Raw genomic sequence first — 13,378 nt, 5'->3', positions numbered from 1 at the left:
CGTATCATTATACATTGAAATGAAATTAGCTGCCAATTAGTACCCAATTCGTCAAGGCTATAATTTAATTACACCGAAAACTCATGGGTGCAACCCAAGTTCTTCTAAATTAGAGAGGAGTAACTTACAGATCCAACAATGTTTTGTAATCCAGCACCCCAGAGATAAGATTGGCAGTGAATCTGTAAGCAAAAGAGAGACACAATATCAATGATTCTACCTGTGTACGTTCGGAAGCTGGAAAACCTCACCAGGGAATGGGCAGTGAGCGCTGTGAGTAGGGCAGAAATAATAGCATAGACTGCTGCACATATACGCACCGTCAGCTCCACTTTATGATCTGAGATAACTCAGTTTGTGAGGAATTAGAGGAGTATGTTTGGCTGACCCAAACATACAGAATATTGTTATGTCTGTGAGCACAGACAGGTGTGTGTATATCATAATTATACAGTTGTAATTGTGGTGTGATGGTAGGTTCTGCTTAGTCTCAATAAAAACTCAATCCATTAGAAAACTCTAATTATGATAGCATCCTGCTTATTACCAAAGACTCAGTAAACAGTTTGATTTTAATATCAGGTTGTTTTTGTGTGTGTGTGTGTGTAATGCATCATGGTCACAGAGTAGGTAGTAGTTTGTAGTAGTGCTGTATGTATGTTTTGTTCATCAAGTTCAACCTATGCTATATTTATACGACAAATACTGATCCTATATTTGTATTTACAGTATTTTGATAAAGAGGAAGGTAAACAAAACCCCCAGGGAACAACATCCAATGATGTCTCATAAGGGGGAAAATATTTTAATTCCTGGCTCCAATACAGGTAATCAGATTTCTCCCCGGATCAACATCCTTCCCATGTTTACTTATTTGCTATATCCCTGTATACCTTTCCTATCTGAAAAAACAAGAACTTTTTTTAAACGTATTTATTGTTTAGTATCTGCCATCTCAGTCTCCATGGGTAAGGAATTCCACACTGTAACTGCCCTTACTGTAAAGAGCCCTTTCCTTTGTTGCTGGTGAAATCTCCTTTCCTCCAAATTTAAGGGATGACCCCGAGTCCTTTGTACTGCCCTTGGGATGAATAATTCTTTTGAAAGGTTGTTCTATTGAGCCTGAATATATTTGTATATAGTTATTATAGTGTCATCAGCAAAAATTGAGACTTTGCGCTCTATGCCAACCTCAAGGTCATTAATAAACAAGTTAAAAACAGGGGTCCCAGTACCGATACTTGAGGTACTCCATTCACAACTTTAACCTAACATGAAAAAGTTCCATTTATGACAATGCTCTGTTGTCTCTTCAACCAGTTTTTAATCCAGGTGCAACTTTTGTTTGCATATTATGCACAAGGAAGGGAACATTTTACCATACTTCTCAATATGAAACTCGGATGAATGCAAAAAAAGGTTTTCTGTACAATAATCAGCGTCACGGAAGAATGATGAAGAATTCACTGCTCTGTTTTGATCATAGCCGATGAAAAGCATCAGACTAGTAATGCTTCTCTGTAGGCAAAACATTTTCCTAATACTACTGTATTTCTGTATCAGCCCTATTTTGTTAGTAGGCAAAACTGCAAAACTGGAGCAAAGTGAGTGCACACACAGCACAACTGATCAAAGAAAAAGGATCCCATTGGAAGCAACTGTATTTTTTTTTGATAACTGGTGCAATTCTTTTGCAAGGGTTTTACCCCAGTGTTGCAGCCAGGAGAAGACTGAGTAAATACCCTTACAGGGGGAACGCTAAGATCTGTTGCAGTGTAATGCAACCAATCCGGCATAAACTGCTGTGAATGACAGATAATGGTGGATCAGGGGCATTGACCCACAATGGATCCCAGTGGATCACACCCATTGTGTTTTACTTATTGAATATTTGTGGTCTTCTATATTCAAGGTTATCTGCAGGCATGGGTAACATGCCGTCATTTGTTGGATTTCCCAACTTTAAACAAATGCGACCATTTAATTGAATGTAGCTGGTTAGAATGATTCCTGTATGTAAAGTGTAAGGCTACGCTTATAGTGCCGGCGACAGCGACGACGCTGTTGGTCGCTGGAAAAATCAAATTGAGATGACTTCCAGCGATCGCGACCAAGCCGTCACTCCGTCACGCAATCGCGTCACGCTTACTATAAGCGCACGCAACAGCGGCAATTAATTTATTTTGACGTGACGTAGCATCACTGTCCCTGTCGCCGTCGCTGGCACTATAAGTGCAGCCTAAGCTGTAGAATAGATTCTTGAGTATATGAATGTGTAATTAAACTTAAACATTAAATTAAACATACAGATACACAGGATCGGAGAGATACCTCAGTTGGTCATTGATATCCTGGAAATTATGACGGGCAAATATTACAGCTGGACTGGAGTTTACTGGGAGTGCCATGCGGTTATTGAGATACATGTCATCAAGCCAATACTGGTGTATCTAAGAAAGAGGGATGTAGAAAGATTGACAGGTAAGTAGATAGCGAGAATATATGGAGAGGGAGATAAAAGAAGTGTTAAACATTTGTGAAGCTTTCCTGTCCTAGAGTGCTGAGACCATAAAACAATCAGTCAGTCAATCAATAGAACACGGAAAATGTGCATTAACTGGAATCATGAAATGGACCATGTTCCTGCTGTATAAACCACAAAAAGGAATGTGCAACTTTAAAACAAGTGACTTGAGCAAGAAGCACACAAGAGAAACCCAAAGCAATTACTGCTTGAGTGTTCATTTTAATACAAAAACCTGTAGAACAGGTCAGACAGATATAATGTTTCAGGGAAACAGCAACTTCTACAAAGGCGGATGCCTGAAGGAGGTTCCCAAGAGCTGCTCCCCTCTGCCCAGAACCAGCATGCTAAGGGTTAACATCTGATTGTACAATGTGTGATGTCAACTGACCCACTGGAGTGTTAATGACCCAGGAGGAGAAAGGACTTTGAAACCACAGAATGCATTCAATCTGAACCCCTTCAGTCTACATCTGCATCGCCCCAAAGACGGACAGCCTTTGGTGCAGCCAAAGGGCAGCTAAAGGGTGTGAGCTATTTGCTGCCGTTCGCTAATGTTTGGTAATGTTAAAGCTGCTCTATTTCAATATGAAACCCACCAGCCCTTTTATCCCCTGTACCCAATTTTTCAACTCTAACTGTCCACGAAATGTCTGTGAATTGACAGTATAACTTCTGTTCATTTAATGTAACCGTGTATTGCTATCATAACTCTGTACCCAGGATATACTTGAAATCAAGAGGTAACTCTCAATGTACTACTTCCTGGTAAAACATTTTTATAAATAAATAAACTGCGGCAAAAAATCCCCCTGTTCTGGAGCTGTTGGTCCCCAAATCATTATATCTGTCGAGTAGGTTTTGTATTAAAATGGACATTTAAGCTGTAATTGGTTTTGGTTTGTGCTGTGCGCGCCATGCTCCAGTCACTTGTTTTATGAGTGTGGTAGTGATCTGGAAGCCCTAACCTGCATTACAGTCCCAGTAACTTCATCTTCATGCTAAATCCTCCCAAAGTGCAGTACATTTTTAGGTGTAGTGTCTAGCCCGTTGACTTGAAGTACTTGAACCTTCAACTTTTGCAATGTGGGGTTTCTTATTCTAACTTTGCATTCCTTTCGAAAAAACGAAAATGAGGTCAGCACAAAGTTTTACTTAATTGATAGGTAATATAAAACAATTGCTCATCCATCTATCAGAACAGTATGCTCCTCGCAGCTTCACAACCATTGTAGTAGCAGTGATGTGAGAAACTGCATGGAGAAAATTATAGAGGATGCTGAGCATAATGTGTTGTGAAAGTTTAAACACAAATGCAGAAGAGATAAAAGGCCATATTTACTAAATTCTCATTTACTTAGCACCATTTATTAAACACGGTCCAAAGTATCTCTGGTATGGAAATATTGTTACCCTCTGGTGCAACTGAAACACAAAAAGTGACATGCTCAGGTGTGGTTATAGCTCATTCTTTTCTGCCAGAAGTCCCTTCTGGCTGCTCCAACACCTGGCATCTTAATGACCTACATTACTTAGTAATATTCCATCAGTTTGCTACTACCAAATGCTTCACGGTGTCTAGCAAATACTAACAGCTCAATATTAATATGAGTAGATAACAGTATAGATAAGGAGTGGCCAACTCCAGTCCTCAAAGGACACCAACTGGTCACATTTTAAGAATATTCCTGCTTCAGTACAAGTGGCTTAGTCTTTGACTGAGCAACTGAATGAGCCACCAGTGCTGAAGCAGGGATATCCCTAATACCTGACCTGTTGGTGTCCCTTGAGGACTGGAGTTGGCTACCTCTGGTATCTTATACTATATTAGTGAAAGCACTGTATGTTTGCCTGCCTGCCTGGATGTCCGGTGTCCCTAGCGGCAATCTCATTGGTCGCTTGGGCCGCCCGCCCCCGCACACCTCTCATTGGGCTCACACACTCACACCACCCCCTTGGCCCGCCCCCCACACCTCTCATTGGCCTGAGGCGGAGTGACGGGCCAAAGGTCCAAAAAAAAAAAAAAAAAAAAAACACACACACACACACACACACACACACACACACACACACACACACACACACACACACACACACGGTGTTACAATTAGCGGGGCTCACAGTGTTAGCAGCACATCTCCCGCTCTCTTCCCCACCGGTCCCGGAGGCTCCGCCTCTTCCTCCGCCTCTCCCTGTTTCCCGCGCTTTCACTCCCCCCCCCCCTCCACGTGGGAGCTGCCGGACGGGTGAGGGAGCTGCCGGACGGGTGAGGGAGCTGCCGGACAGGTGAGGGAGCTGCCGGACGGGTGAGTGAGCTGCCGGACGGGTGAGGGAGCTGCCGGACGGGTGAGTGAGCGGCCTTCACGTCCCCTCACCCCCCTTCACCTCCCCCCACTCACTTCCCCTCCACCCCCCCGGCGCCGCTACAGTCAGCGGGGGAGCGGAGTGATCACCTCCCCTCACTCACTTCCCCTCCACCCCCCCCCCCGGCGCCGCTACACTCAGCGGGGGAGCGGAGTGATCACCTCCCCTCACTCACTTCCCCTCCACCCCCCCCCCCGGCGCTGCTACACTCAGCGGGGGAGCGGAGTGATCACCTCCCCTCACTCACTTCCCCTCCACCCCCCCCCCCGGCGCCGCTACACTCAGCGGGGGAGCGGAGTGATCACCTCCCCTCACTCACTTCCCCTCACTCACTTCCCCTCCACCCCCGGCGCCGCTACACTCAGCGGGGGAGCGGAGTGATCACCTCCCCTCACTCACTTCCCCTCCACCCCCCCCCCCTGGCGCCGCTATAGTCAGCGGGGGAGCAGCCACAACACGCTGCCTCCCGCCTCAGATCCACGTGGGAGCTGCCGGACGGGTGAGTGAGCGGCCTTCACCTCCCCTCACCCACCCCTCACTACACTTCCCCTCCCTTCCACATCCCCTCCACCCCCCTCCACCTCCCCTCCACCTCCCCTCACCCACCCCTCACTACACTTCCCCTCCCTTCCACATCCCCTCCACTTCACCTCCCCTCCACCCCCCCCTTAACCTCCCCTCCACCCCCCCTTAACCTCCCCTCCACCCCCCCTTAACCTCCCCTCCACCCCCCCCCTTCACCTCCACTCCACCCCCCCCCCCCTTCATCTCCCCTCCACCCCCCCCCCCCTTCACCTCCCCTTCACCTCCCCTCCACCCCCCCTTCACCTCCCCTCCACCCCCCCCTTCACCTCCCCTCCACCCTCCCCCCCCCCCCCTTCACCTCCCCTCCACCCCCCCCCCCTTCACCTCCCCTTCACCCCCCCTTCACCTCCCCTCCACCCCCCCCTTCACCTCCCCCCCTTCACCTCCCCTCCACCCCCCCCCCCCTTCACCTCCCCTCCACCCCCCCCCTTCACCTCCCCTCCACCCCCCCCCTTCACCTCCCCTCCACCCCCCCCTTCACCTCCCCTCCACCCCCCCCCCTTCACCTCCCCTCCACCCCCCCCCTTCACCTCCCCTCCACCCCCCTTCACCTTCCCTTCACTCCCCCTTACAACCTCCCACCACCTCCCCCCCTTCCCACCACCTCCCCCCTCTTCCCACCACCTCCCCCCCTTTCCACCGCCTCCCCCCCCTTTCCACCGCCCCCCCCCTTCCCACCACCTTCCCACCACCTCCCCCCCCCTTCCCACCTCCCCCCTTCCCACCACCTCTCCCCTCTTCCCCCCTTCCCACCACCTCCCCCCTCTTCCCACCACCTCCCCCCTCTTCCCACCACTTCCCCTCCTCCATCTCCCCCCTCCCCCTCCTCCATCTCCCCCTTCCCCTCCTCCATCTCCCCCCTTCCCCTCCTCCATCTCCCACCTTCCCCTCCTCCACCTCCCCCCCCTTCCCCTCCTCCACCTCCCCCCCCTTCCCCTCCTCCACCTCCCCCCTCTTCCCCTCCTCCACCTCCCCCCTTACCCTCCTCCACCTCCCCCCTTACCCTCCTCACCTCCCCCCTTACCCTCCTCACTTCCCCTTCTCCACCTCCCCTTTCCCCATCCCCCCTCTCCCCTCTTCCCCCCCTCCACCCTCCACCCCTCTCTCCCCCCTCTTTCCCCTCTTTCCCCCCTTTCCCTCCTCCCCCACATTTCCCCCCTTTTCCCCTCCCCCACCTTTACCCCCTTTCCCCCTTCACCCCTCCCCCCTTCCCACCACCTCCCCCCCTTACCACCACCTCCCCCCCTTACCACCACCTCCCCCCTTACCACCACCTCCCCCCTTACCACCACCTCCCCCCCTTACCACCACCTCCCCCCCTTCCCACCTCCCCCCTTCCCACCACCTCCCCCCTCTTCCCCCCTTCCCACCACCTCCCCCCTCTTCCCACCACTTCCCCTCCTCCATCTCCCCCCTTCCCCTCCTCCATCTCCCCCTTCCCCTCCTCCATCTCCCCCCTTCCCCTCCTCCACCTCCCCCCCTTCCCCTCCTCCACCTCCCCCCTCCTCCACCTCCCCCCTTCCCCTCCTCCACCTCCCCCCTTACCCTCCTCACCTCCCCCCTTACCCTCCTCACTTCCACTCCTCCACCTCCCCTTTCCCCATCCCCCCTCTTCCCCCCCTCCACCCCCTTCCCCCCTCCACCCCTCTTTCCCCCCTCCACCCCTCTTTCCCCCCTTCCCCCCTCTTTCCCCCCTTTCCCTCCTCCCCCACCTTTCCCCCCTTTTCCCCTCCCCCACCTTTACCCCCTTTCCCCCTTCACCCCTCCCCCCTTCACCCTTACCTCCCCCCCTTCACCCTTTCCCCCACCTCCCCCCCTCCCCCCTCCTCCCCCACCTCCCTCTTCCCCCTTCCTCTCCTCCACCTCCCCCTTCCCTTCCTCCCTTCACCTCCTGTCACCACCCCCCCCTTTGCCTCCTGTCACCCCCCCCCTCCCTTCACCTCCTGTCACCCCCCCCCTCCCTTCACCTCCCGGCAACCCCCTCCACCTCCCGTCACCCCCCCTTCACCTCTCCCCCTTCACCCCCCCTTCACCTCCCCTCCACCCCCACTTCACCTCCCCTCCGCCCCCCCTTCACCTCCCCTCACCATCCCCCACCACCCCCCCCTCACCACCCATCCTCACCTCCCCTCCGACCTCCCCTCCGCCCCCCTTCACCTCCTCTCACCACCCCCCACCACCCCTCCGACCTCACCTCCCCTCCTTCAACGCCTTTCTCCCACCCGCACTTCTGCCTTTCACCCGCCCACCGCTCACACCCCTGCGCCACACAGCCGCCGCACGCACTCAACAGACACCCGCCACACTCGACAAACACACGCCGCCTCTCACCCACCCCACACACTCGACACACACCTGCCGCATCCTGCCCCTACGCAACAATATCACTGACCAGCTGTCACCCGCACTCGCCACACACCCGCCGCCTCACACCCTAGCAGGACCCCGACCCACAGCCAGCACTCACTACCCACGTGCCACCCGTACTGAACACCCACCCGCCGCCTCACACACGCTCACACCCTAGCAGGACACACGCCTCACATTTTCACATCACTTATGTCACCAAAATATACATTGTACTGTGGTGTGTTTACAATAAACCATTTTTAAACAACATCGTATTACATTTTCTTCCATCTATCTTTTCAATATTATTATCCAAACTTTACAACAAACAGTCACCTATTGTTCCACCATTTAGAAATAATACTACCTATTACGCATTTACATCCCGGGCAACGCCGGGTCTCTCAGCTAGTAGATAATATAAGTGTAGAGATACCCAGCTCTCGTTTTTCTCCCTTCTCTCCAGTAGTTTTTCCTGCAGCATTTCTCCGACACCTCCGGGAGTCACAAACCTCTCCACAATGGCCTGGGTTTTTCTGTACTGTTCCTCTGTCACCAAGTGCTTCATGCATCGGAGATACATGTCCATGGTTTGTTGAAGAGGAGGCACAGGAAGCTTGGGCAAAGCCTAATCACAAACAAAGAAGGCGTACATGTTAGCAAAGTTTGAAAGTATGTATTTAATTGGGATGTTCAATTCTACAAACTTAAGCTACAATTCATTTTTCTGAACTGTTTTTACAACTTAATCAGTGCTTGTTTTTACCTAAGTATTAATACTTTATAATATTTAATGTTTTAAATACTGGGCCCACAATCCCTAATAGAGTCATCTCTATGACTATTAAAAAATGCTGAATACACATGAATTTACTGGACTACTAAGATTTACTGTATGTGCTTAAGAATAGGAAATGTTAAACATGGAGGTACTGAAAGCACCAAGCAATGGGCTTTTGTTTTTTTCTTGGAGTAGTTCATTTTTTTTAACAGGTTTGAAGCAGGGGGTCAGTGGAGCTGAACCCAGTTCATTTCAGCTCCGTGGATCTGTTGCTTATGGAGATACTTACCTCAGTATGGGGTGCTGGTAGCTGCTCTGGCTGAGCTAGCTGGGGTTTAAAGCTTCCATGTAACATAGGCATATAGGAAACCGTACTGGATGACATCAAGGCTTCCTATTGGCCCGCATTGCGAAGGAAAAAAAATGGACCCCAAGTTATGGATAGTGAGCCTGGGATGGACAGAGGTCCACAGGGCAAACTGGGGAAGCACTTTGGCCACCTGGTCTCGAGGATGTTGCATCTTTTTATTGGTGACCCCAGCAACTGTGTTTGCAGTCTGCCTCAACCAGCACATAAAAAAACCCTAGAAATATCTCTTGAACCAGGGGTCCCCTGGATGTGATGGGACCACCGGTCAGCTCCAGGGGACCTTGACAAAAACAAGCAGTCAATATTGCTGCTTTAAGACTTTTACAAACTTGGACAAACAAGAAAGTTGTTTATAGATGGGAGTTTGAGTGGGGAGGTCCTTCTTTCACCTCATTGGTTTCCTCTTCGGGTATACTGTCCGATATGACTACTAGAACTTTGCATTGCATCACTGTGGCCCATATTTACACAGTGGTTATATGCCTGATGAACCCGTAAGGACCATTCAAATTAATTGTCTGTAATGTGTCTTCCAGTGACGAATGATGTCTAAAGGCATAGTGCCACTTAGTAGACATTGATCTATATCTGTAACATGCATAACCATAATGGTAGATTATTCTGATAGTGTAACCATTATATATACAGTATATACATTTTGTCAAGCTTTCACTTCCTCGATACAATGTGGTGATGAATTACAGCAGTTATAAGAGAAAGACTTGCAAAATGCATTCTGAATATATATCTTCAAGGAAAAGGGAAAAGCATTCTTCAGGGGAAATACTTTACAAAACACTAATTTTGCATAAATATGACAATGTAATGGCAGAAAATCAACGTGCAAAGTCAAAACTGCATGGGCTACTGCCGAATTCTACTGCCTTGGTAATTAGTATCTCTGGAAAGGCCTTGATTAAGTGCTGACAGCCGGACATAAATCAGCTGGAGCAGCAAGAAAGACCTGAGTGCAGAAGAACATGTTGTGTAGTGTCTGGAACTTCTCTGCCAGAAGAAGTCTGCAACACCAATCTAGGCAGTGAGGTGCGGCTACTCTGGCAGTGAAAGAACACCACCTATGATAAGACAGGCTCATGTGCACTAAGCGGTCCAGGCTTTAGCATGTCTTAACTCGCAGTTATTTAAATGGGAGTTAGGGTGTGCTAAAGTGTAACACGCTGTAGTGCACATGGGCACAGTACGAGCCGACACTCCTGGGTATATTGCTTCATGCCTTTCAGAAAAGTCTAAAGTTCATTTCTTCTTTAAAGATAAATCAATGTTTCAACATTATCATTGTCTTTCTGATGGGTCATAAAAAAAAATCTTTAAAGACTCCATTCAAAATCCTTCTACAGCAATGAAACAAAAAGAAATAAGGGAATCTGATGAAAGGGGCTCCATTTCCCGCCAAAATCATAGTTTTGCACCTCTGCACTGACTTAATGTTGTATATTTGCTTTTTTATTTGCACTTACTGCGCCTTAGTTTGGAGGATCTTAGATGAATATATTGTTATAACTGTGATGGCAGGGGCAGAATGGCATGGTACTGTAGTGCCGACGATTATTCTAAAACAAACCTGGGGCAATCTCCAAAAAGACCCAGGTACATGCTGGGTACATGCTGGGTACATGCTGGGTACATGCTGCAACATTTCACACATTTCGCAGACAGACTAATGGCCCATCGGATTAACAGCGGGGGTCCCTGGCAGTCCCATTCAAATTGAATGGGACTGCCAGGAACCCCTGCTGTGTTAATCCGATGGGCCATTAATCTCTGCAGAAATGTCACTGAAATGTACCCAGCATGTACCCAGCATGTGCCTGGCTAGTTTAAGGCAAGTTTAAGGCAAGTTTTAGAATACTCGTTGGCTCGTCTGTATAATAAAGGTTAAGTCCACTTGCTGTCCCTACTAGTTAAAATAGTGACCAAGTCTATAGAGTTAACAGGCCATCTCAGGGCTGTAAAATGGCTACCATCCCATGTAATAGTTGTCAAGTTAAGGATCTGTGTGTTTCCTATGAATCCAGTACTATGTTATTGTGGGATGTTTATTGTGATACTCAACTGGATCTGTGTGACTCATTGTATGTCGGGGCCAGCATTCAATGAGTCAGAGGGCTGGGTTTTCCCTTGTAACGCCTGTATGCCCGCAGACCTGGCCAGTCCCCAGTACTGAGGTGGGTAGGGTTAAAAATCGCACCCACAGCAGTGAGGGCGTGCCCGGAATGTGGTAGTGCATTGCCGGGCCTGCAGAAAGATGGTTAAAGTATACTTGCAACGCCTTGGGATATAAAGTTCAGATAGTGATGTCCTTGTGCCAGAGTCTAGGGCAATAGAGAGCAGGATAGTGATGGCCGTAAACCAGAGTCCAGGGATAACAGAAGTCAGCAAGGTCGTGTCCGTAAGCAGGGTTCAAGGGCAGGAGAGAGTAGGGTAATACAGTACAAAGCAGAGGTCAAGCCAGGGAGATCCAAGGGTAAGCAGGAGCAGGAACAAACGCTGAAAGACACAGAGCAATGAGCTAGAGGACAGACAGGGGGTTATAAAGGAGGGAACACCAATGGGAGAGAGAGGAGGAGCAGAGGGTGAAGTGAGAGGCAGCAGGGATAGGTGAGAAGGAGAGAGGGAGGAGACAGATGAACCAGAGAGGGAGATAGCTTGTACAGCATGGGATGAGGAGCCAGAGGTCTGGGAAGGCTTAGAAGAGGAGCGTGTGCGCGTGCCCTCTGTAAGGTTAGAGTGCACGTGCACAGGCTGTGTCAAGAGGCGCGCGGAGCGCCGTGCCGCGCCGCGGGGGCACCCGCCGAGGGTGCACCCGCCGAGGGTGCACCCGCCGAGGGTGGGGAGAGAACCGGAGGTGAGTTTGCAGGAGGTAAGATGACCGGAGCGGGAGCAGAGGGAGGCCGTGAGCGGGGAGTACTGCAGAAGGGATCGGGAGTTTGAGAAGATGCGCGCGCCCTGCGGGGAACGCGCGCAGATGCTGTGAGAGCGTCAGGGGATGCCGCAGAGGGACTGATGCGGGAGGAAGAAGGGAGAACAGAACGGGGAAGCAAGGAAGGGATATCAGAGGCAGGGTGAAGTGCAGCGCCAGGGATACATGGAGGGGAAGGAATCTCCTGAACCGTCACATCCCTGGGGCCGGGTGCAGTGCTTATGGACAATGGTGATGTAGGGAAGGGCGAGCCCACCTGCTAGGAGACTCCACACTCCATTATTGGAGCATTGTTCTCTGGCAGTGAGTGGTCTCTCTTCAGGAGGTATGGCGCTGAAATCTGGAACCAGCACTTGGGTCCTACCCCCATTGGGTAGGTTCCCATTAGCCCGTTCCAATTTCCCAAGCTCCCATGTCCCGCCTGTAATTTGGCATTAGTTCCCTCCAGAGCCCTAATTAATTTACTGGCCATCTCAGGGTTGCAAAATGTCTGCCAGCCCTGGCAATAGTTAAGCCAAGTTAGAGTGCCTGTGTATTCAGTAACTATGTTATTATTGGATGTTTATTGTGTTTCCCAACTGTATCTGTGTGACACATTGTATGGCTAAGTTGTCAGCATACAAGGAATCAAAGGGCTAGCCTTTGAGTTGGGCCAGGTGCAATGCTTATGGACAGTGGTACGGTGGGGAAGGTTGAGCCTGCTCACTGGGAGGGTCCACACTCCAACAGCGGAGTTAGGAGTCGCTCATAGGCCCCGTTCTGGTGAGTTATTCTTCTGCTCATGCTAGTGTTGTTCCATGTTGGCTCGGGCCAGAATCAACCCTGTTTATTTAACTCTTGCGTTCGTCCTGGTGTGTTGGGATCCCATATACTCCGGTCAACTCCATACTGTGACAATCCTCTTCTTACTACTTTGGTGTACCTCGTCTTCCTTCCTATTACAGATGTAGTAAGCCTAACTGTCTTCGGTGCTCTCAAAAGTAATGGCACTGAAGGTTTAACGCTGCGGGGGTGACGATAGGAAGCATGGACCACCCTAGCTCCATCGCAGCAGACACTGTCCCGGTGCCGCAGACTTTTGCTTGTTCATCCGTGGTGCCCACAACAGTAAGTCTTCCTACGTCTGTATTTCTCCAACCAGGAAACCAGTCGCAAAATGCACGCTATTTTATCTTAAAGTTATCGATTCCCGTTCTAGAAATAGTCATGCAATGTGTGACGCGTCTGGAAATGTTACATTACCTCTGCATCATCACAGCTTTTGCCTCCTGCCTTTTCCAGTGTGGATTTCTTTAGCACTGGCATTTTTCAATTTCTTAACAGGCACAAACTTATGTCCTCTATTTGAGAAGATGAATCCTGTTCCCTGAGGACAGAAAATAAATACATTGATGTAAAGCTCATGAAACCACAATGTATCAGTCGAGACTTCAGTAGATAGATCAGGAATAGCCAACTGCAGTC

The 13,378-nt window shown here is 50.0% G+C and overlaps 1 protein-coding gene across 1 annotated transcript in view; it reads right to left on the bottom strand.

The window, feature by feature from the left end:
* CHAT (choline O-acetyltransferase) overlaps nucleotides 1-13,378 on the bottom strand; it is a 61,207-nt gene that overhangs the window by 40,098 nt on the left and 7,731 nt on the right. Inside the window, exons 2-5 of the mRNA XM_075610474.1 lie at nucleotides 13,157-13,280; nucleotides 8,259-8,450; nucleotides 2,332-2,450; nucleotides 129-182 (exon numbers count right to left, since the gene is read on the bottom strand). Coding sequence (XP_075466589.1) covers nucleotides 129-182; nucleotides 2,332-2,450; nucleotides 8,259-8,450; nucleotides 13,157-13,219 — 428 coding nt within the window. The 5' untranslated portion in view covers nucleotides 13,220-13,280. The remainder of the gene's footprint in view (nucleotides 1-128; nucleotides 183-2,331; nucleotides 2,451-8,258; nucleotides 8,451-13,156; nucleotides 13,281-13,378) is intronic.

Source organism: Ascaphus truei, chromosome 8 (assembly GCF_040206685.1).
Source record: "Ascaphus truei isolate aAscTru1 chromosome 8, aAscTru1.hap1, whole genome shotgun sequence".
Taxonomy (NCBI): domain Eukaryota; kingdom Metazoa; phylum Chordata; class Amphibia; order Anura; family Ascaphidae; genus Ascaphus; species Ascaphus truei.
Note: the sequence above shows the minus strand (reverse complement) of the source record. Positions and strands in the feature narration are given on the sequence as shown.